Raw genomic sequence first — 22,179 nt, 5'->3', positions numbered from 1 at the left:
ATATTGGACGTGAATTGGTAAGATAATGGCTGTAGTTTGTTAATCAGTGAAACTTGTTTCTCGTAGAATTTAATATGAAGTAACAAAAAATAATTAATTTTTGGAGTTAAAATAAGTTGATTTTAGGTCTTACAGTTAGATAGTTGTGGAAGTGCTAATTTGGTTATGAAGCGATAGTGTAGTTATAGTGTGTTGAAATGAAGTGGTCGTTTTGAAAAGTCCTATCAATAGTCGAAAACATACTTGTACTTATTTTAAACGTTGTTAAGTTTTCTTTTATTAAGGATTGTTTTTCGCTTATTTTTGATAATATTTGTATCGAGAACATGGATTAGGCCAAAAGTTCATTTAATATAGAGAACGGGGTATGAAGATGTTGAGAGGGGGGGGGGGGGCGAAATTTTGTGTGCATGCGCGGGAGCTTTGAAAAAATCGGTGAGGTCAAGGGGGAGTGGGTAGGGCCTAGTTACATGAGCTGGGCTGGCTCGCTTTGCGGAAAATCCGGCACCTTAGTTAAACGCAACAAAAATCATCTTTGCGATTATATGACAACCGAGCCAGCCCTGTTAGCTGGGTATCCCAGTATTATGATGATCCCGGGTGGAAATTTTCTAGGTAATCACGCTTGCTGGGAGGCCCGGTGAATGGCCCAAGCGAGAAACAGGACAGCGGGTAGCACACTGTTCATGCGCGTTGCTTCTTTGCGCGCTGTGTTGTGACGCGTTGTTACGCGGCAGACATTCGCGTCGCTTGGCTTGTTTCCTTGGCTACGTTCGCACGTACTGCGTGCCTATTGCAACTTTGAATCAAAACAAGCGAACTTGATTACTCTATTTGGGCGACGCCCAAATAATAGAGCGGTTTTCACTTGACTGTCGTAAAACCAAAACCAAAGTAAATACACTAGCCAACCAAAGGGCGTAGTAAAACCAAAACCAAAACCAAAACCAATCTCTTTCGACAGTCAAGTGAAAACCGCTCTAACTCTCAAGATCATTACCACGCTGTTTGCTTGGCCTCGCGAAATAACACTACAATACGCACAAAGGCTTTTGCTTTCGTCGTTAAAGAAAGCTGAAGGCAGTTTTTCAAATTCGACGCTTTTTAAAATGGATCAGATCATCACGCCCTTTTGGCAAATTCTCTCCTTGCGGGATTGGTGTGTACGAGGTGTGTCGAGCACTGAGATGGATCATCGTCCTCCATTTCAACCATTTCAAGCAGTGATTTGAAATTCTGTTGACATGTAATTGTGAATGCATTGAAGTAAAATGGGAAAAAACTACGAAAACTTGCCGTCCACCAGTTGTGGAATATCATCGGAAGTGTCTCGCCTTGGTTTGTTGGACTTCTTTATCAAGACTAACAAATTTATGGTGAAAACCGGGTAAACTCAAAATTGTTTAGACAAAAGTTGAGTAAAACTGAGTAAAAATAAGTTGGACGGTAACGTAAAATGTCGATGCAATCTTTGAGCAAGCTTCCTAAACAGTGATTAAACGTCGTTAAGTTTGTAATGCCGTTGGAACCGTCGCGGAAAAGAAATGCTAATCCCGGCAAACCCATCTTGCTAAGAACGTCACAGATTAGGTGCCTGCTAAAAGTGTATTTAGTTTTTGTATTCCTTTTTATGTAAACACCGTGGGCGTTGCAACTTTACTGTCATATAATAATGACATAATGAATGTTTTAGAATGGCCTAAAAAGCTATTGTCAGTACGGACTATCGCCGCACCACAAGTCTCTCTAATATTAGAAAACAAAATAATACAAACGAAATTGCCGCTTTATTTGCATTAATTGAGAAACATGGTATGCAAAATGGAGAACTTTCACCGTTACGAATAAGATAGACTTTATTTATCGCTTTTCATTTGTAATGCGAGGAAGATCAAAGAAACTACAGTTACAACTTTAGTTCAAAGTTCAGGATAGCTATAAACTGGCCATTTATGTGCGAAACAAAAAAGGGAAAATACTTTTGTACATCTTGACCGGAAGAAAGTTTTTCCCGGTAGAAGGGTCACCCATCTGCCCGATCTACCCTAGGTGAGCCAATTTTTCATGCATTTTATGACAAAACGTGACGATCCCTCTGGGAAACTGCCCACCTACCCCTCCCCCGGCCTAAGCCAACATTAACACTTACTTTTCACTTAGGGCAAAATGTTGGCTTAGCTAGGGGAGGGGTAGGTGGACATGCAGTTTTCCAGAAACGAATAAGAGTCACCTTCTAGCCGAGCCATGCAACTTTTCTCCATATAAACACTTTGACTCGCCCAGCCAGGTCAAGCCTCTTTCGCATATAAATGCTCGCTTAACTTGACTCGGCTGCATGGGAGATTGACCCTTCTACCTCGAACAGGTTTTCTCCATACAAAAAGAGCCTTACTTTCATAAGTTTGTACACGAAGAAGTTTTTTATAACAATGGTAGTAAGAATACTAATAACAATTAAATTACTGATTTACTGAGTCGTTCCTACATAAACAAGTTCATTTGTTTCTAGATTATTGGCAATGTTTCCCTAAAAATAACAACTATAGTAATAATAATATATAATCTCTCTCAATCCGAAAGACATATCGAAGGTTACAAAAATCATTAATCAGTTATCGGAAGTAATGGAACACAGCAAAGAATGAGAACGAAAAGAAAACAAGAAACTAAAAACTTTGTTAAGTTATAATAACAGCAAAGCCTATTTACAAAGCAGTTTGTTATTTTGAAAAGGTATCGTTGACTACTTGGTTACCAGGAGTCAACAGAAAGTGCTAGACTCACTTTAAAACCTGGTGCATAGGCTATCTACGACTAACAAAAAAAAATAACTTTCAAAAGGTGGCTAAGTACAAAACCTTTCTTCTGAAAATAAATTTTATTTGCATGAGAATAAAAAAATTATTTTCATATCAATGGCTTTGCACTTAGCCTTGCCTTGAAACAAAGGTTTGAAAAAAAAAAATGGCTTATTCATTATTTACTTTTCCCTGACGTAGAAAGGTCGAAGATGGATCGAGTTCACATTCGGCGATACACTCCAACTTGATTGCCACAAGCTGGGCAGACATGAATGACATCTTTCATGGAGTCAAGACAGAATGGAATGAGGCAACATCCAGCATCACATCTATAAAATGAAAAAAACTGCCTTGAAATAACAATATATGAATTTCAAACAATGGAACCGAGGGAGAGTATTAAATGTAAAGAAGATCATCGCAGTTAAAAACGCAACTTATGCAGTTGCCAAAGAATTCCTGAAAAAATTCAAGCTTGCCGGGAATCCGAAACCCTGACCTCTGCGATACCGGCGCAGCGCTCTAACCAATTGTCTTATGAAATTAAGGTTGAACCCCAAGCTTTCCCCACTACACGGTGAACGACCAGCCAAAATTTCCGCATTTGGTCGTCGCTTACGGGAGACTGCCGAATATCAGAGGGTAGAACTTTGACTGTGAGAAATGATTTGGTATTTTGACCGAGTATACCAAAAGAGTCGATATATTTCTCACTACTTTATTCATTTATCTACAAAAGAAGAATTCATGGTTTTTAGTTCTAGTTTTTGGCGGGATAACATCTCAGGTCGGGCCATTGATTCAGAATCAGTTTCTTTGAAAGATCTATCAAAGGATCAACACTCGTTAAGTTTATCACTCATATACATTGATAATTTCCATCATGATATACAAGTGCAACCATATTTAGCGAAGCGAAAGTAGAGATCCATTTTCATAGATTGTGGGACGAAAAATCGGGACTTGCGGATGTTCGTGTCATCTAAACAGAATCTCTCTCTTTATTTAAGTTCCGCTTTTTTCAGCTTTCACTGTATAAATTTGCTGATTTGTAAAATAATTCGCAAGACTTCAGATGTTCAGAGTCCATGTTTTTCCTTGTCACGTATCAATAGTCGATGACAAGAGGGAAATTATGCAAAAATATATATATACATATTAAAAAGGTTTTGGAGTGATACGGATATGATGTTTTGTTCTGCGAAGGCGATAAGCCTTTTAAAAATTCAGTAGCAACTATTATCCTAGATTTTCCTGTTTATGAGCTTAAATTAAAGTGCAATGTTGCACGTTTAGTCGACACAAGCTGCTGGATTTTCTACAGACATTCATGCGGGCCTGACAAAGCATCAGGACAGCCTCAAGTGTTATTCGCTCTAGTGAGTTAAAAACGCTAAATCATGCTGCCTCAAACACAACTTCTTTTTATTTACGCCATATAGTGAGAGACAAGATATATAAAGCGACCTTTGTAAAATATACTCTTGCTTATTTTTCACCAAAAATTGTCAACCCTTTTTCATAAACTTTACAGTATTAAGAAAAAATGCGACATAAAAGTATTATTTTATGCAAAGTGAAAACAGTTTGGTTTAGAATTTTTATAAGGTTCGACGATAATTATCGTCATTGTTTTTGCCGACGTTATGTTTTTACGTATATAAAAGCGAGGGTGAAACCAAATAAAAAATTTTAAAGGAAAGAACTCGATTATAAGAACTTGAAATAATTGAGCCGGTCGGTTAAGAAAAATTTTTTAAAAGGGTAGTCGTTTTTATCCGATCTGATTTTTCTTTCTCAATTAACGACCCTTACCAGAGTTTGACTGAAAGTTTCTCAGTGCTCGCGCTTTTAATACAATCACACGTGCTGCTGCAAATTTAGGGGGGCAAATAAAACAAAAACAACAGTTTCCTTCTTGAAAAGTGGACTAATTTAAGGCTTGTGAACTTGGGGCAGAGTTAAAATACCCCAAACGACAGCATCATTTCAAGTATGTTAATAAAGTCACTCGCTGTAAGCGTTGTGAGAAAGAAGATTAATTATAAGGCGATGCTCACCCAATTACGCACAATCCGAGGCAGGCTAGCCATGTCAAGGTGCCAGAGACATAGCTTGTCGCCGTAACCACACTAGCGTGGCATCTCGGGCAGGTCGTAGCCACTGGAGCTTCGTGATAACCCGTCGCCACTATGTGTGTTACTTGCGGTTGTTGAGTGATTATGGTGGTAGTGTTTGAGGAAGAGAAACCTGGCTGGTTTGCCGCGGGATAAGGGGCTGGTTGAACAGGATACCCTGGTTGTTGTGGATAGCCGGGTGGTTGTTGATAGCCGGGCTGTTGAGGTGCGAACCCGGGTTGAGGATATGCTCCCGGCGGAGGTTGTTGTTCGGGATAAGGTGGCGGTTTGTCAGACATGTTGCTCTCTTCGCTTCGTTTAATTTCTAGAACGCTTCGACTGCTTTCCTGTTGAAAGTGCAAGTGACGTAAGCGAAGTTGTTGCTAAGGGGAGAAGATTTGTTCGATTGTTGACAACAACAGCTTTTGCACCTGCTTTACAGCGTCCTTCTTCTAAATGGTCGATCGATGAAGCTATTAACGAAAAAAAGATCGAAATTTATATATACCGTGAAGAAATTATTAACGATCAGAAGCGCTTGAAACACAACATCGGAGCCCGAGATGCGTGGAGTCACTTCAAACTAAGTGAAAAGTTTAATTTTAAAATACTCTATACTTAATTGCTACTAACTCTGAGTCCACCGAAGTTTAATAAACGCCAAAAATATATAAATAAATGAATAAATAAGCATAACGCTAACAGTGAACAGATCCTTAAACTCTACGCTCAAATAATGACATGCGGAAGTTAACCACTTTATTTTGATGACGTATAAAGATCAGGAAGTAGTTACCTGGTCATCGGTTCTCATGCACGCCAAAAAAAAAAAAAAAAAACACTATCAAGAACAAAGAAAGCTGAAGTGCCATGAAGTCTGTGACGAATATTTTTTTTAGCGCTTGAACTGATCCTTTTTTATTACTATAATTATTCATATAAGTATAGAATTACATACCAGCAAACTTGTAAATATTAATTTTGCGATATAATGGTAAGTTAAGAGCTTTTTCAAACTTTTGCATGAAAAACCACAAACTTTGCTGAAATCTAGCCGAAGAAACATTATCTTAAAAGATTCTAACCCTGTAACTGAGAAAAATTCAAGTGGAAACCAGGAAGTGTTTAATCATTATTTCAAGACAAAAAGCATTTACGTTCTCCAGCATCGGATTACAAAGGAACGGAACACGCCCGAAAGTGGATTGTTTTCATTCCTTGGGCAATGATCGCCCAAATTTTTATGAGACTATGGGCACTCAACAATACAAATTTGGAGACGTTATAACAAATTAGAGGGAAAGGGGTTCACTTCCGGTTGATGTGCATCTCTTAAAAACGCCTCAAAACCTCGCACCAACCTCGCTCCCAGGTTCCTCTCTTACTCGCCCCCGGAGAGAAAAAGGAACCTGGGAACGAGATTGTACAAGCACGCTATCACTATAGACCGTTTTCACATGACGTCACGGCGGCCATTATTGTGTACAAAACAATGAATCGGCGGCCATGTTTGTGTATAAAAAAAAAATCATTTGGGAATTGAACTCTTTTCACATGTTAAAACTTTCTTTTATTCCAAGCAATTTGCAAAGCTGCTGACCATGCCACGTGACTGAAAAGGATCTATTGACCAGCAACCTTCCAAACCTCTTATTTTATTGGTCCCTATAACCTGCACTACCTATTGCTTTCAGGGATAAAGGTATTGTTATGTCACTATATGATCCCTACTGTTTTCCCAGCCAGTCACAAATCTGGTTTGGAATAGGTGCAGGTCCGCCCCACTATCAGCCTGTCGAAAAAGCCTGTTGAAGAGAACGTGTGTGTATTGTTTAGAAGACAGTGTCGTTTATTTTTCAGAATCACTAATACAAATATGTTTTGATCTTTCTGCGCAGTTCAAGAAACAAAGCAATTGTTAAAATTTCACAAATATTTTTAGACATCTGGTCCCAGTTGTTTAAAAGTTGGATAGCGCTATCCACAGGATAAATCATTATCCAGTGGATAAAATTTTAGGCAGCCCACTGGTTTATCCACCGGATAGAGATTTATCTAGTGGATCACGTTTCCCACCTTTTGAACATCTGGAGCCCGTCTTTTACTCGATCTCGCAGTACCCAAGGATCTCCACATTCTATGTTTAAAAATGGCAAATTACGTGTCACTTAAATTACATTTTTAAGGAGTTTAAGCGTCATAAATAATCGTGGACCATTTTAGATGACAATATGAGGGTAGGAGATAATGTGTTCTAGTGCAGTTTTCTTTACAATTTTGCGCCTTTTGTTTGAAGGGAAGGGAAATACCATAGCTTTTGCAAATTTCTGTCGTTAGTCCGTGGTGAAAGGACCAACTTTCCTGTTCCCAGAGCCTTTCGTCTTTCTAAATTAAACCACAGGGACTAAGCACCAATGATTTCCAAGTCGAAGTCTTGCCTGCCAAAACATCCGTTTCTCCTCGCTCTTCGCCGCTGGACTTTTCGCGAGGAGGAACGTCTGCGACTCAGCGGCAGAAATTCCATACTCATTACGCAAATTAATGTTTACATAATAAATCCGGCAGTCGCGGGTTTCCAAATATAAATTTGTCCAATTTTGCGCGTCTTCTGGTCAATTTTGGTAAAGTGTTGTGTTCATCTGCCCACGAGCTTCAGCAAAAACTCAAATGCTTCTTCCAGAGAAGACTATATTCCACAAATATTGACTGTTTTTGTAGAGATTCTTCGCGTTTACACTTGACCTTTGTGGCCTTTTGTCTTTTGTCTGTCATTCGTAAACAATAGCTAAAACAATGTAACTACTCCGTCGACCAATCAGCGCTTATGACGTGATTCCGGACAGATTTTACGTCATCAGTATGGAATTTCAGTCGCTGAGTCGCAGACGTTCCTTCGCGCGAAACGTCCCCAGCGGCGAAGAGCGAGGAAAAACGGGTGTTTTTGCAGGCTAGTCGAAGTCGGGTTTTATTAAAAAGCAAATATCATGCGGGCGAATACTTTTCTATTTACAATATTTCACATTCGATGCAATTTTATGTCTGACGACTTTAGATATACCTATTCTTCGCTTCCTGCCTAAAGCAACTGACAAGTCGCAAGAAAAACAAGTTTGTTGGTTTCAAAAACTGAGCAATGAAGAACGTCATCAAACAATACTCGCGGGTTTACAAATTTAGATTTACCACCATTTTGATGGTCCGGACTGAGAAACTGTGAGAAGAGAATCGAATTAACTCACCCTGCTGCGTAGCAGGGCTCTAGCTGACCAGAATGCAATACGTTTTCTAAAAAAATGTGTGCTTGGCACACTGTACAAATTATTGTCTTTAAATACACGATTCTGCAAAAATGGCTGTAGTCTTTGCTTTATCGAATTTACATTCACTTCAGACAAAAATAAATAAATTAAATGAATAAATAAATAAAAAATAAATAACAATAAATAACAATAAATAAAATACTCCGAAAGAGTAAGGATCATTAGAGAGATTTAGAGTCACGGTCATGGTAAACGTCAAACGGCAGATTCGAGTTGAGAATTTCTTCAAACAGAAATTAAAGTGAAAAAGCAAACAAACAAACAAACAAGCAAAACAAAAGAACAGTCCAAAATAATTGTTATGGATCAAGATAATGTGAAAGCAATAATCTTTTTTTTGTAAAAGTAGAGAACAGTTAAAGACAGGTACAGCAAAGGGAAACCTTGGTAACTAGCCATAGTGACGTGGTACAAATTTACGTTTGCCGTAAGCGTGATTCTAAATCTCTCCACCATAACCATATACAAATCTTTAGTAAAAAGCAAGTCCCCTGTAAACGGGGCGTGAGTGTGACCCCTGTCTTCCTCGTGCACACCATGTGAGCAACAGGTATCTCGATTACACTGGCATTACTGTTGTTGATCGACCACAAAAGGATCTGTCAAGAGTTCAGCAGCAGATGGTCGCTCTGATCTGGGTCTTAATAACAAGAGACAACACATCAAGCCGTTAGTAGGTGTCCCTGTTCAATAGGTCTTTCTCAAAAACAACGTAATTTTCTTCGTTGTCCCGCCAAAATTTTACATAACCTTTGTTTTCAATTGTTCTTGGGGCGATTGTAAGTCCCAAGAGAAATTGAAAACAAAATTCTGTGCAGTAATCATCTTCAGATTCAAAGTGATGGTACTAAATTCTGGTTATTGACCTGATTGGTCAATTAAGTTGCGATGTTATTGGACGCCTGTCAGTTAATCCGAGATGTTTATTGGCTATGAAGACTCGTAATGTCATTGCTGCGTTTCAATCCGTCTCCTGTCACGGTTAGATAGTCGTTTATGTAATGTTTAAAAAAGAAACAGGAGTGTATTATCAGGTTTAAAAACTCGAGGCGAATCTGATAATACACTACCGAGTTTTTTTGAACGGCTTCAAAATCTCTGATATAGATCAACCCATTCTAGCACTAATAATTAGATTTGGGGTTATTTTGGTCTAAAAAATTGGACGTAATGTTTAGCCGTGTCTTTATCAGATATAAAGACCCTTATTAAACATTAAAATTTTAATAAGTTTTTAAATGTTAGTCAAATTGTTGGTTGTCCAGTCATTCTCTCGTAGTTAGTTTTGCTTAAGTCCGTCAATAAGTCGTTTGTACGATCAGTGGCGTTTGTTGTAAGTTAGCAAACCAAGTCACGTTCAACCTATGAGATATAACTCAATTGTTAACTTTTTTATTAAAGAGAATCAATCTTACCGAAGGCACCGCTGTAGAAATTCACTAGCCCCTGGGTTACAGTTCTCAGGTGGATCAACTTGGCAATGTACTATCCGGAACCTCTTTTGATCCAATGTCAAATTTTCAAAAAATAAAGGCGGTTTGGTTGTTAGCATCTCTATCACTGTACAACCAACACTCCTAAAAGCAAAATAAAATTGTTAGAGGAACACCTCGGAAAAAATTCCAGACAGTGCAACTGAGTGCACATATTGTAAAAGAAGTTGGTTAAGATATATTTTAACCGTCCCATGAAAATTTTACGCGCAGTTATTTCTGACCTTGTTTGTTGTTTGTAGTTAAATTTTATACCGTAGAATCGAGCAAACCATCATGCGATCGTGTTAGAAACCTGGTAAAATATTATTTTATGCTCCAGAAAACCGATGAAGGCAATGACTGTGGACGAACAACAGAAGCCAAGACATAAAATGTTTCTTCTCGGCACTTCGTGCCTCGCTCGAAACGCTTCGTTTTCCAAATACGTCTCTCTTCGGGCGACGTTCGTTCCCACCGAGCATTAGCCTCCCGCACAGACATCCTTAGAGGTACGTCACGCGTTCACGCCTGGAAACGAGTGACAAACCCCAAAGAACGTCTTCGAAGTAGGCTAACCGAGCACTGGATAGCCTGTTCTAGGCGCTCAGATAGTAGAGCGTGGGAGAAAAATTCACGAAGAAAAAAAAATTGGAACAGGCTAAGAATTGGATAATGTTTTACCAGGTTACTAACACTATACCGCCGCCCGGTTAGCTCAATGGGATTAGCGCCGGTCTGCTGAGCGGGAGGCCGTAGGTTCAAACCCCGGCCGGACCAACACTCAGGGTCTTTAAATAACTGAGGAGAAGGTGCTGCCTTTGTAATAACATCAGCAAACGGTTAGACTATCTAGTCTTCTCAGATAAGGACGATAAACCGAGATGACATTTAATGATAAATATGACATTTAGTTTCATCATATTTGTTTTTTTTTTGTTTCCTTTTTAAGATGTGTATGCTATAAATTTCCCAATTTGTACAGTAGTGTTATATGTAAGCTTGTGATTGATGATATTCTTATGTCCTTTTTTACATTGTAAAGCGCTTAGAACAGCGATGTATAAGCGCTATATAAATTCCATTATTATATTATTATTATTATTATTATTATTATTATTATTATTAGGCCCCGACTCACAAGCCCTTGCACATGTAATAAATCTGTAGGACGTTAAAAAACCCACCCACTCTTCGTAAAGAGTAAGGCACGTAATGCCAGGTGTAGTGATCTATCCCACTTTCCCACTCATGTATGGGGGCATCATTACTCATTTCTTCATTACTTGTAAACTGCACCTTAAGCAGTCTGGCAAAGTCCCCCGACCAGTGTTGTAAATTATCCCTGAAAAGCCCTGAGGGGAGTGGGTAATAAGATATTTACAATTTGCATTTACTATCGCATGACGGTTTGAAAGGTCAAATTCATATTCGATTCTACAGTAAACATATGCGAATCAAGCTATCAACTGTAAAATTTAACAGTAGAATCAAGGCCACAAATAACTCCTCTGCGCCCTGTGGCAAACACAGCAAACAAGCGAGTAAGGTGCGGTGAGTGTATCATGTTGTGTGTTGTTTGCTTTCAAACGGTCGTTGTGGGAAGTTCATTTTGGCAGCTGGAATGCACTTTTGTAGATCGTTGCCGTTGTGGAGAGGTGGCCATTATAGAGAGGTTAACGCTAAAGTAAATAAATGTCCAGGGCATAAAAATGCCCGTCGTAGACAGGGAGCCGCTAGCAAAGGTTCGACTGTATTCGTAAAAAAATAGTACCATATATCTGTGTTTCGTCCAAACGTCTTTCCATCAAGAAGCTCCGGGCTTGTCCAGAAGAAGGACGCTACATTATTTGACGTCAATTGTCCAGTTGCAGTTCTCAGTTGCTGAAGAAATTTAAAAAAAAACAAAAAAAAACCATGATACCTGAAAAATTAACATGATACCTGAGAAATTAACCTGTCATGCAAACATGAGCAGTTTTCAAGCAAATGTTAAAGAAATTTTGCGTTTGCTTTGACTTTGTATCGCTGCGCTTCATGAATCGCCACCTCTTTGATATATCAATCGAAATAACATCCAAAAACGATAGCCTGCGAACAACCTCTCCATTTGGTCCCGGTTGTTCAAACGTTAGATAGCGCTATCCACCGGATAAACCCCTATCCAGCGGATAAGTATTAGAGAAACCAATTGCGTTATCCAGTGAATAGATTTTTATCCGGTGGATCTGACTCGACCCCAGTCGTCTCTAAGTTGTCTCTACTCATTAATTATTTACTAGGGAATCCCCTTTGTTAAAGAGCCCGTTCTAGTCTTCCACGCCGAATACTAATAACGAGAGACGACTGGGGACGAGCCAGCCGGTGGATCGCGCATTCAAACGTTTGAACAACCAGGGCCTGGGGGATATCGTGAAAAGTAGACACGCTCGCCCAAATAGAGGAGCTTGCTCGCAGGCTACAAACGAAAGCGACTTTGGCTTGCACACTCCCTTCCAAACTAACGCTGGCTTCATGCACTTGTTTTGATTATCCGTTACCGCTGATAAGAGAAAATCACTTGAGTTTTGGTTTGCGGCGAGACCAACGACTTATAGAACATTCAAAGTAAGCCGATAAAACATACTGAAATCAAATTTTTGTGAAAATCCTTGCAACGGTCACTGCCAAAACAGTGCCAAGATCGCATTCTATCCAGAATGATTCAGAGTCAGTACTTTTTAGATAACAACATCACTTCAAACCCAATCTTAGAAGCCGCCGCTTACACGCAAAAATCGTACATTTTTCAACCAAAGGAGCACCTAAAGGTAAAACCGAGAGCTCACCTCCATAATCGTACTAATTCCGAAGTCTGCCAGTTTTATGTTTGTCCGAGGCTTATCCAGCAAAATATTCGCACCTGAAATATCAAAGAAATGAACACTAATGTAAGGTTCAAAGGTTTAAATGCTAGAGAGATCCATAAAACTGATTAGTTTTGGCAACCACGACGGCGTGATGAGAGACTGAACGATAGAAAACAGCAGCTTAATGTAAACTAAAGCTACGTGTAAACGGACATAACAACTCCCAACATTGTTTGCCCAACAAAGTTGGGAGTTGTTGCGTCCGTTGACACGTAGCTAAACGTTTGACCGGTTTCAAACTTTGCGCAACATTTCTTAACAGCACGCAAAAACATGCAACAGGGTGTGCAAACAGACGCAACATGTAACATCCAACAATATTGCGTCCGTTTGCACGGGGCTTAAGTGAAAATAATTCCTCTTCAGCTTTGACGTTAAAATTAACTTTAAGTCATTAATAAGGGCGAGAAATGCAACTAGAAAACTAAACGATAATCACAGCAAGGACAGCAGTAATTTAAATACGTTTTACTAGAAAAAAAATACCTTTTTGAATCATAGGTCTCAGTAAACAAGTTATCTGATGTACTTGGATGTCCAGAGTTCCCACACTCTATCACGGGATTAAATTGTTTCAAGAGAGATGATTGTTTCAAAAGTTAGCAGTTCTTGACCCCCGAAAATGTATAAAAGAAAAACAAAACTTTGAAGGTAGCGATCCCTTAATTCTACTAACTCCGAAAGTGTCAAGGGTCGTTACTTTCGGAACTTCAAAATAAATGTTCAAAAAAAGGCACAATATTAATAAGCCTGATCTCCACTCTCCCCACTAGCACAGAACAAGCGATAGCGTTTTAAAACCAACCTTTTATATCTTTGTGTATGACATGCTTAGTTCCATTTGTATGAAGGAAGTTGACGGCACTTAAAAGTTGCCTAGTGAACTTTTTCACCAAAGGTTCTTGCAAAGGTTCCCCTTGCTTTAGCCAGTCCATCAGAGTGCCCTAGAAAATGAAGCACGTTTAAAACAGCAAAGATGGTAGGTTTTACGTTTGACCCTAAAACAGGAGCTGTTGCATTCAGCTGGTATAAAAGAAAGGAAATAGCCCATAACGTCCTGCGACAAAATCCAAACACAACTTCCTTCCAGAAAATGCTTAGATGCCTGGACAAGTGCCAAGCGGTGCTCCTCAAAAATTCCATGGTTCTGCCAAACCGGTTGTTATTTTGGGACTCTAACTATAACAAGGTGTAATATTTCGAAAATACGAAAGTTTCACAACAGCAGTATCGAAATGAAATGGAAAACCCTTCTTAAAGAGGCGGGCCTAGGCGACACTAGACTACGAGTAGTCCCCCATTTTTCCTCAGGGATAGTACAGCGTGCGTGAAAATCACCCCACGCGAGAAAAGGCGACACGCGGCGGGGAGAGAGAAAAATCATTTTTCTCTCTCCCCGCCGCGTGTCGCCTTTTCTCGCGTGGAGTGACTTTCACGCGCGCTGGCGTTTCGCACGCTCTACTATCTCTGAGGAAAAATGGGGGACTACTCGTAGTCTAAGGCGACACGCACCCACCTCAAACCTTCACAAGTAGAAACCCCACTCAACCTGGGATTGTTTTAAGTGGCCTGTAACTCACTGCGAGTCGGGATTCGGCTCTGTGGCTTGGGCATCTGATGAGTTCCCAGATGCTCGCAGGTGAGATTGCTAGTGCTCCATGTTCTTAACACGACAGAGGCTGGGCTGCCCTAAACTTCAGGATTACGTTACAGATCTGTTGTGTTGCACTAAAACGAGACGTTTTAATACCAGAACAGACAGCAGACATGATGACGTGACGTCACCAATCGTTGCTAATCTTTGTCGGCCAAGATACTACTTGTGTCTCGTAAATTTATGAACAATAAAATATTTCTTACCCCTTCCATATACTCCAGAAGGAGAATCGCAGTCTCTTGCTCTTCCTCCATTCTAAAAAACTTCACGATGTGCTCGTGTTTGAGAGAAGAGAGGACGTTGACTTCAGTTTTCAATGACTTTACCAGCTAAGAAAATAAAAAATAATATTGCTGTAAACAGCGTATATGTTGTGGTTCAATTTTATCCTTGGTTTAAATTTTATTTCCCTTTGTTTTTGGGTATGGTAATGTATGATAATGAGTTTGAAACAAAGGGAAATAAAATTTAAACCAAGGATAACATTAAACCACAACATATATAAGTAGCAGTGCATTAAAAGGACCGATAATGAGCTCCCAGACTCAGCAAGCAGGGCAAATTTTTGCCAAGATTCAAGAAGATGCTGAGGACTGTTATTCTGTAATTTTGCTGTATAGTACATTTTCAAGTATCTGCCATTTCATGTTTGGTTATATTCTCATGTATCTAATTTTTAACTTATCAGGATCCCCGTTGATATCAGCCCTGCTGAAGGGAAAAATCCGGTATAAATATAGGTAAATAAATAAAATAAAATAAATAAACATTACACGAACCTTCAAGGAATGATGATTGTGTTACGTCCTTTGGTGGGTTCTGGCCGTGACTTTTTTATTTTCATGCACGTTTAGGTGCTAAAAATTAAGGTGGCCCGAACCTATTTATTTACGCGTTGGTTATGTTTTTGAATCGCGTTTTTCGGTAGGAAAGATTTAACCGATTTCTATGATTTTTGGCAACTTGGAAACCTTAAGACAGGTTTCTACGGTCATGATTGACTTCAAACTTGCGGATATAAAACTAGATAGCTCTTCTCGCCGTTCTTTACTTTTCTTCCTGCCTTATTCTTTCTTATTCTTCCTTATTCCCTCGCCCCCACTATCTGCCCCTGGGTCTCCGAAGATGATGTTAGATAGGATTTCGTGACTTGTTGACACTAAATAACATCGACTGAAACCAGCGTTCCTTGGGAAGACCATAAGCAGCGTCGTTCAATACAATACAGCTGAGTCTATTACAGATTTAACATTTTTTAGTGATATAAACTGGAACCGACAGTATTGACCGTTTTATAACTCAAACTATTACTCAAATATAACATCTTCCTGATCTTCGCTGCGATCGATCAAGTGAGCGGAAGTCGACGGGATCATTTCAGTCATTTTGTAAGACGCCGCTGACATATCGATGACTCATCTGGTTTAGGTCGATGTTATATAGTGCTTTCCGTAATTATGTACATTTGCACCAGAACCCCCCTTATCTATCTAAAAAGCAATTGACATGAATCTCAGGTAACCGTCAGAGGCAAGAGTATCTTATGAAGTGAAGTGACATGATTTGTTTTAACGTCATACCTTTTTAGTCTTTTCAGCGCTATCCATAATTGACGTCAAATCAAACATTTTACAAGCCATCCTCTGTCCTGTGTCCTTTTCAATTACAAGAAAAACCTGTCAAATGAAAAAACAAAACATTAGGCAAATTTACCATTTAACTGTAAAGATAACTAGTCAAACAGTATGATTTTGTCTGGCACACAGTCAAAGATGGAGGGATTTTTTTTCGCTCTATGTGCCACTAAGGACGGATGGGAATTATGATGATATCATGAATAGGGAATTGTTACTTCCGTCCAGTGAACTCTTCACTTCAGACGGAAAATTGAAATTGCGTCCAATATTTAGATAAAGTTAATACATTCCGGCATGCATGTGACATGGTACAAGGACATCAAAAAAACTCCTGAGCAGAGACAAAATGCACTGAGATTTATTTCCAATTTTCTTTTGTTCAAATATCGCCATTGCCGTCATATTGTTGCATGCATTTGTTGTTGTGAGCTTGTTTGTTTTTGTGAGCTTTGACACTTGCAATTCCTTCTTTTCACTTCTGATCAATTACTAAATTAATAAAAAGGCAATGACAAAAGTCTCTCTTTGCTTGTGGTTGTCATTGTTGTAGTCTTTTTGGGAGAAGAGGGCGAGGGGGAGGGGAATGATTTTACTGTTAGGGCGTCAATACTTCTGCACCTTATAAATTTTACAGCCTCCAGGCATCATTTTTTCACGTTACTTTCTGGGTGGTATTTAACTTGCAAGACTTAACAGCAATATTTTTTGGTTATGTTTTATATATCATGGGATTCTCTCATCTACATGTGGTTTTTTTGTACAAAGGATTTTGAACACAAAAACGAGTATGATACTTTTGAGTGAATCAAAGTCACTAATCAGTTTCAATTCGTTCTTTGATCTATACTCAGGCTATTGTTGCATGCCAAAATTTATGCACAAAATACTCCATAAAAAAAGCATAAATGTACCCTAGCGTATCCTCCATGTCCTAAACGCTTCACTGGATCATACTTCTCAGGATCTAAGAAACATCCTTCATCTTGCAGTCGTCGTTTCAGCTTCTCATCTACCTGAACATTAGCCACGGCCCCTGCTGCAGAATCTGGCACATCCAATTCTCCTTGAATGCTCTGTTCAGGCTTTAGTTGTCTGCAATGATAGTATGTGAATGTCACAACAACAACAATCTTAATTTTTATTCATTCATTGACACAAAAAATGCAAACAGCGATAAGGAATTAATAAAAATAATAGGTGTTGTCCTGGCTGCTAAAAATAACTGTAATAGACCTATTCGGCTAACTCAATGTTGTACCCAATTCAAATCTCAAAAGGTTAGGATTCTTTGTGTATTGTATTTGCATTATAATGTGGCATTCATATTTAAATGATATGGAAATTCCTGGAACAAAACGTTTTATTCCCAAAGGGTTTGAATTGGGTACAACATTGAGTTAGCCGAATAGGTCTATGGCTGAATAAGACATAATACAAACCAAGAAAGCGGGTGGGTGGGGTGAGGAGAGGGCGGTGCACGCGTAGAAAATAGAGTAATAGAAGGTGTGTGCAGCCTGCACTAAAAGAAAGCATTTGGTAACCACTTTGTCTCTCATTTTTCCACATACATAATACTAAAACAGCTGTATTAATCACAAGCCACAAAACTGAAAGATGTACAAACCTTGGGAAGGTCTCAACAGTTCCTGTTACTCTTGATGCATGGTGCAAAGACTCAGGTTGTTTCTGGGACACTTGTTCACTGTCAGTCACTGGCACAGGTTCTGGATGATATCGCCGCAAAGATCCAGCTTGTTCCTGGGGTTGAACCTGTGTACTGACAGTCACTGGTACAGTTTCTGGATGATATCGTTGCAATCCAGGATATTGTTTTTGAAGTACACGTGGGCTGGCACTCGATTTACGAGGCCAACCATCTTCATGTTTAGACTGTTGATGTGTACCTGTGTATTTTAGGATGGAATGAGGAGGAGGAGGAGAAGGGTACAACAAGGAACTAAACTTTGGCAATGGATCTTCCATATCTAGAGAAAACAAAATAATAAAACATGGCATGGTTAAAACCCCTTCTGGCAGGAGCTTATAACTAGTTGGCTTAATGACTTGTACAACCATGGCCATTGAGTTCAACTCATGACAGTCAAGAAACAACTAGTGGTCAGAGTTCTGCATTAAGTGATCAAGAGTTAACCTAGCATGATTACCACAAATTCACATATTAATTGCTTTTTAGCTCCTCTCTCAAGACCCCTTATAAAGATTCTTAAGCCCCTTCTATGATACGGTAATATGTATGCATACTGCTCAATGTAGGTCCACATCAGCCTATGACTGCTGTTTTCTTGACCTACTCATCAAATAAAGTACAATTAACTCTCAATGACTCAAACTTTCAAGTAAATCAAAAAAAAGTTGCAGTTATCAGGAGTTCAAGTTATTGAGAGCTCAGAGCAAATAACCAGAAAATGAGGGAAAAACTTGTTTTCAAAAAATTAAAGATGACAGATCATCTGTGATTACAGAAGACAAAAAAAAAAGTAAAAAACAGACACAACCAAGATGAAAAATTGCCATTTTCATTAAAAGTTAGGGAAATAGATCGATGGAGATTAGTGAAGTACTACTTTAAGAAAGTCTATGTTTTGCATTGCAGGTTTTCAGGCTGGCGGACAAAAATAAAAGCATTTCCCTCCATTGGTAACTATACTCTTTTTTCATGCTAATACCGGGGAAAAAATTTTTCATAGTCCTGTCAACCAATATGGCCACCTTGTCACATGGTAGAAAACTACACATGCACTACAACCTCGTCCCCAGGGTTGTTTGCTATAATGGCAGCGTCAGGAAAGAAGACCCTGGGACACAGCAACCTAAAACTAATTCTTTCAAGAACGGTCCCCACATAAAATGCAAGATGGTGGTCCATGGTGGATTCATCCTGGATGAGCTAAACAAAGTAATTTCTGAGTACTCGCAAACGTTAAACTCAAAGCTGTGGCTTAACATAATACGGCTGCTGGCTAAGAGGGCAAATAAAGAGGAGGTGGCCTTAACTTCACATTAAATAAAATAACTATTACCCTTCTTAACAAGAAATTATAGCTTTGTGGCTAGAGGGAAGTCTCTATGGCTAATTTGTGGTTTCTTACTTGCAGTTTTGTTAGAGTTATTCTGTGTCACGTGTTGCTGACCTGATGTAGGCTTCACATTTATAATTGTCTATCAATTTGAATATCCGGTAGGTTCTCATTTATAGTTGCTTTGGTTAGCATCTTTTCTAGGGTTCTACTTAGCCACCTTTGTAGTTTGATATCCTTAAGTCATTGCCTGATCATGTTTACGATTCCTATGTCCGTATAGTGTGCTTTCATCCAGAATTCTCCTTAACCCTATCTGTTCTAATAAGCTTTTGATTTTTTTACTCCAGAAAGCTTTATTTTCATTCCATTTAATGTCATTGTATGCTATTTGGGATAATTTGTTTTCATTTTTGGTTAAGGTTAACCAGAACATAAAGTTCCCACACTGGGCTTCAATTCTCGTAAAATTTCAAAAATATGCCCCTCCATGTACAAGCCCCTCCAAATATAAGCCCCCCAAACCAGAGATGCACAAAACCCTCTGTTAACTCGCCCTTCCAGTATAAGCCCCCCGGGGTCTTGCACTTGGAAAATTGCCCTCAAATACATAGTAATACAATTAATGCAAAAACGGTACATTTACTTCGAACTAAAAGACCCTGTTTACATGGAGTGGGGGACCCCGGTTTAGTGGGGTAGGTTTCTTTTGTTTTGTGTCCCCCAGAGCGTGAAAACAAAAGAAACCAACCCCACTAGACCGGGGTCCCCCACTCCATGTAAACAGGCCTTAAGACTGAGTGAGCCGAATCGATTTGTAAATGCAGATTTCCCTCCGTAAATAAGCAGAGGGTGGTCTGCCTGTGTAGGAACATTGCATCCTTCTTCCAGCCGTAAAGCAAAAAGTCTCTGGATCACTAACTCGATCTATAACTAACCTGCTATTTCTAAGAGTTGTTTTTTTAAATCAGTTCTATTCAGAGCAATCAGTTTGGACGCCAAGAAATCCCTGTCTCTCACTGACAACTTATCGAGGCGTTTTAAAGCTTGAAAAAGTTCGAATCCGTGGTTGATTGTCTGCAGTTTATCTCTAGGAACAACATCTCTACACAGGACCTTAAGCGCCTGCAGTTCTTCTCTTGTCAAACTGTCGGAGAGCCGCAGTAACAATGATTCAAAGTTGGCCTCATCAGGGTCGTTAAGCTGGTGAAACCTGGCGCTCATGTCGTCAAAATGGAGGCCAATGTTGGGACCTTAAACTGCCTTGAAGCCTCATGGGAGCAACGGAAGTTTTAACTTCCGGTTAATGGCGGGAAAACTGGTAACCACGTAAATTTGGAGCTAACTACTCGCTGTCGTCCTTTCAAGTTGATCTTAGAAAATTCATTATCACATTTCTTAACTGAATTATACTGTAATTTTTATCCCCAGTTTTTACCATAATTCTACATTCATTTTTCAGTGTGTTTGGTCTTGGGGCGGTCTAAAATGCCTGGAAAATGCTGTTTAAATACATCATCATTCTTGTTTTCTTATTGCAATGTAAAGAAATGTTACTGTGGTTTTTTTTTTAAATTTTCTCTCAAAACCCCTTTTCAGGGAGTGTCATTGAAAGGGCCATACACAGGCTACTGGAAAACTAGGAAATCTGGAAAAGAAAAAGCAACGGGAATGGGAACAAACCGGGGAAAGAAAGAAAAACAAAATAAAAAAACAAAATAAAAAATCAAATTATAGCTGACAGTAACACATAGCCATAGTAATAAATGTTTTGAGATAAAAAATGGAGATAAACTAACATCAACAAAGCCAGGATTCGAGCCAGGACTCGAGTCAGGACTTGGAGCCTGGACTTGAGGCAGGACTCCAATTAGGACTTTTCTAATCTTTCTGTTAGCAAAAAATGAATAAATAAAAATAATTAATAAACAAAAATGAAATAAAAGCAACAAAAAAGGACTCCTAACCTAACTCGTAACCTCCTAACGCTAACCTTAACCTTACCATAACCTAATCCTAACGTAACCCTAACCCTAACCCTAACCTAACTAACCCTAACCCTGACGCGAGCTTTCCTTCCACGATTGCCATGAACCCCCCCCCCCCCCCCCCCCTTCTAATGGTCATGGGACTCGCAGGACGTGAAAATGACGGGAAAGCGAAAAATTGTCGAGTCCTGCGTCAAGTCCTGGTTAGGCATAGGCATCCTCATAAAAATGAGTATGTAAATAATTATTAGCTCCAAAAGGAAAATGTCGAATGCAAGTTTTCCATCCGAAAGTAAGTATCCAATTTCTCTTTTTTTTACCACAGTAAATTAGCCGTTTCGAAAATAACGTCTTGAGTCTTTTGAAAAGGAAACATGAGATATAGCTAGATATGAAAGGCACTACAGAAATCTGGCGTAAGTAGTTATCGTGAACAATTTCATGATAGCAATTTTGCCGAGTCTTCTCAAATTACTAAGGAAGGTCCAAAGATTTTTTAAACTGCGGTCTAAGTAAGACTTTGACCCTCAATCTTAGCATATTGGGTGGTCGCTTAAGGAAGGTTAGACGGGCGTCTGGAAAAGCGGGAAACCGGAATCCGGAATAGGAACGGGAATAGGAACAGGGACAGGAAGCGGAACCGGAACAGGAACCGGAATGGGAAGAGAAACCTATATAAAAACAGGGACAGCATTTACCTTAATTTAAGTTAATCTGCATTTAATTCCTATTTAGATTACATACAAAAAATAAGGGAAAAATATAATAGGAACCGGAATAGGAAGGGGAATATAAACAGTGTATAGAAATATGAAAAGAAAAAGGTATAATCGTGATTAAAATAAAAAGCCAGAGAAATAATAAAAGAAACAAGAAAACACCCTTGAAATGTTAATCTTATTAACCTTTCTTTATCTTCAGCCAGTGACACATTGTGTTTTCGTGTCAAACATAATAGCGAACTTAACGCTGACCGTCGCGGGCTTCATGAATAGCAACCGAAAGTTTAATGTTTCGCTTGATAGAACGCTTCTGTCTGAATTCTTCCTCTCATCTTCCACTATGCGAATTTGTTGAGTCAGGGCTCCAAAAGATAGAAAACATCTACTTCCACCACTGAGAAATTGAATTCGGGTCTTAATTCAAACTATTTCTCATTAATTCCAAATTGTCCAGTCTTTTAAACGTTGGGAAATGAAGCTGGAGACCGTGTCCGAGCTCAGAAAGACACAATAAAATT

At 39.1% G+C, this 22,179-nt stretch overlaps 2 protein-coding genes across 2 annotated transcripts; both read right to left on the bottom strand.

The window, feature by feature from the left end:
* Positions 1 to 1,838: 1,838 nt before the first annotated feature.
* On the bottom strand, positions 1,839 to 5,422 carry LOC140923888 (lipopolysaccharide-induced tumor necrosis factor-alpha factor homolog). Its single transcript, XM_073373907.1, has 2 exons — positions 4,862 to 5,422; positions 1,839 to 3,130 (listed from the first exon to the last, which is right to left on the bottom strand). The coding sequence occupies exons 1-2, from the start codon at positions 5,215 to 5,217 to the stop codon at positions 3,022 to 3,024; spliced, it is 465 nt and encodes a 154-aa protein (XP_073230008.1). The 5' UTR covers positions 5,218 to 5,422; the 3' UTR covers positions 1,839 to 3,021.
* Positions 5,423 to 8,522: 3,100 nt separating this feature from the next.
* LOC140925027 (uncharacterized) lies at positions 8,523 to 20,175 on the bottom strand. Its single transcript, XM_073374987.1, has 10 exons — positions 19,890 to 20,175; positions 17,538 to 17,898; positions 16,825 to 17,005; positions 15,857 to 15,952; positions 14,480 to 14,605; positions 13,425 to 13,563; positions 12,539 to 12,612; positions 11,485 to 11,594; positions 9,654 to 9,815; positions 8,523 to 8,878 (listed from the first exon to the last, which is right to left on the bottom strand). The coding sequence occupies exons 1-10, from the start codon at positions 20,173 to 20,175 to the stop codon at positions 8,809 to 8,811; spliced, it is 1,605 nt and encodes a 534-aa protein (XP_073231088.1). The 3' UTR covers positions 8,523 to 8,808.
* Between the last annotated feature and the right edge of the window lie 2,004 nt (positions 20,176 to 22,179).

This window comes from Porites lutea, chromosome 14 (genome assembly GCF_958299795.1).
Source record: "Porites lutea chromosome 14, jaPorLute2.1, whole genome shotgun sequence".
In the NCBI taxonomy this organism is placed as follows: Eukaryota; Metazoa; Cnidaria; class Anthozoa; order Scleractinia; family Poritidae; genus Porites; species Porites lutea.
Note: the sequence above shows the minus strand (reverse complement) of the source record. Positions and strands in the feature narration are given on the sequence as shown.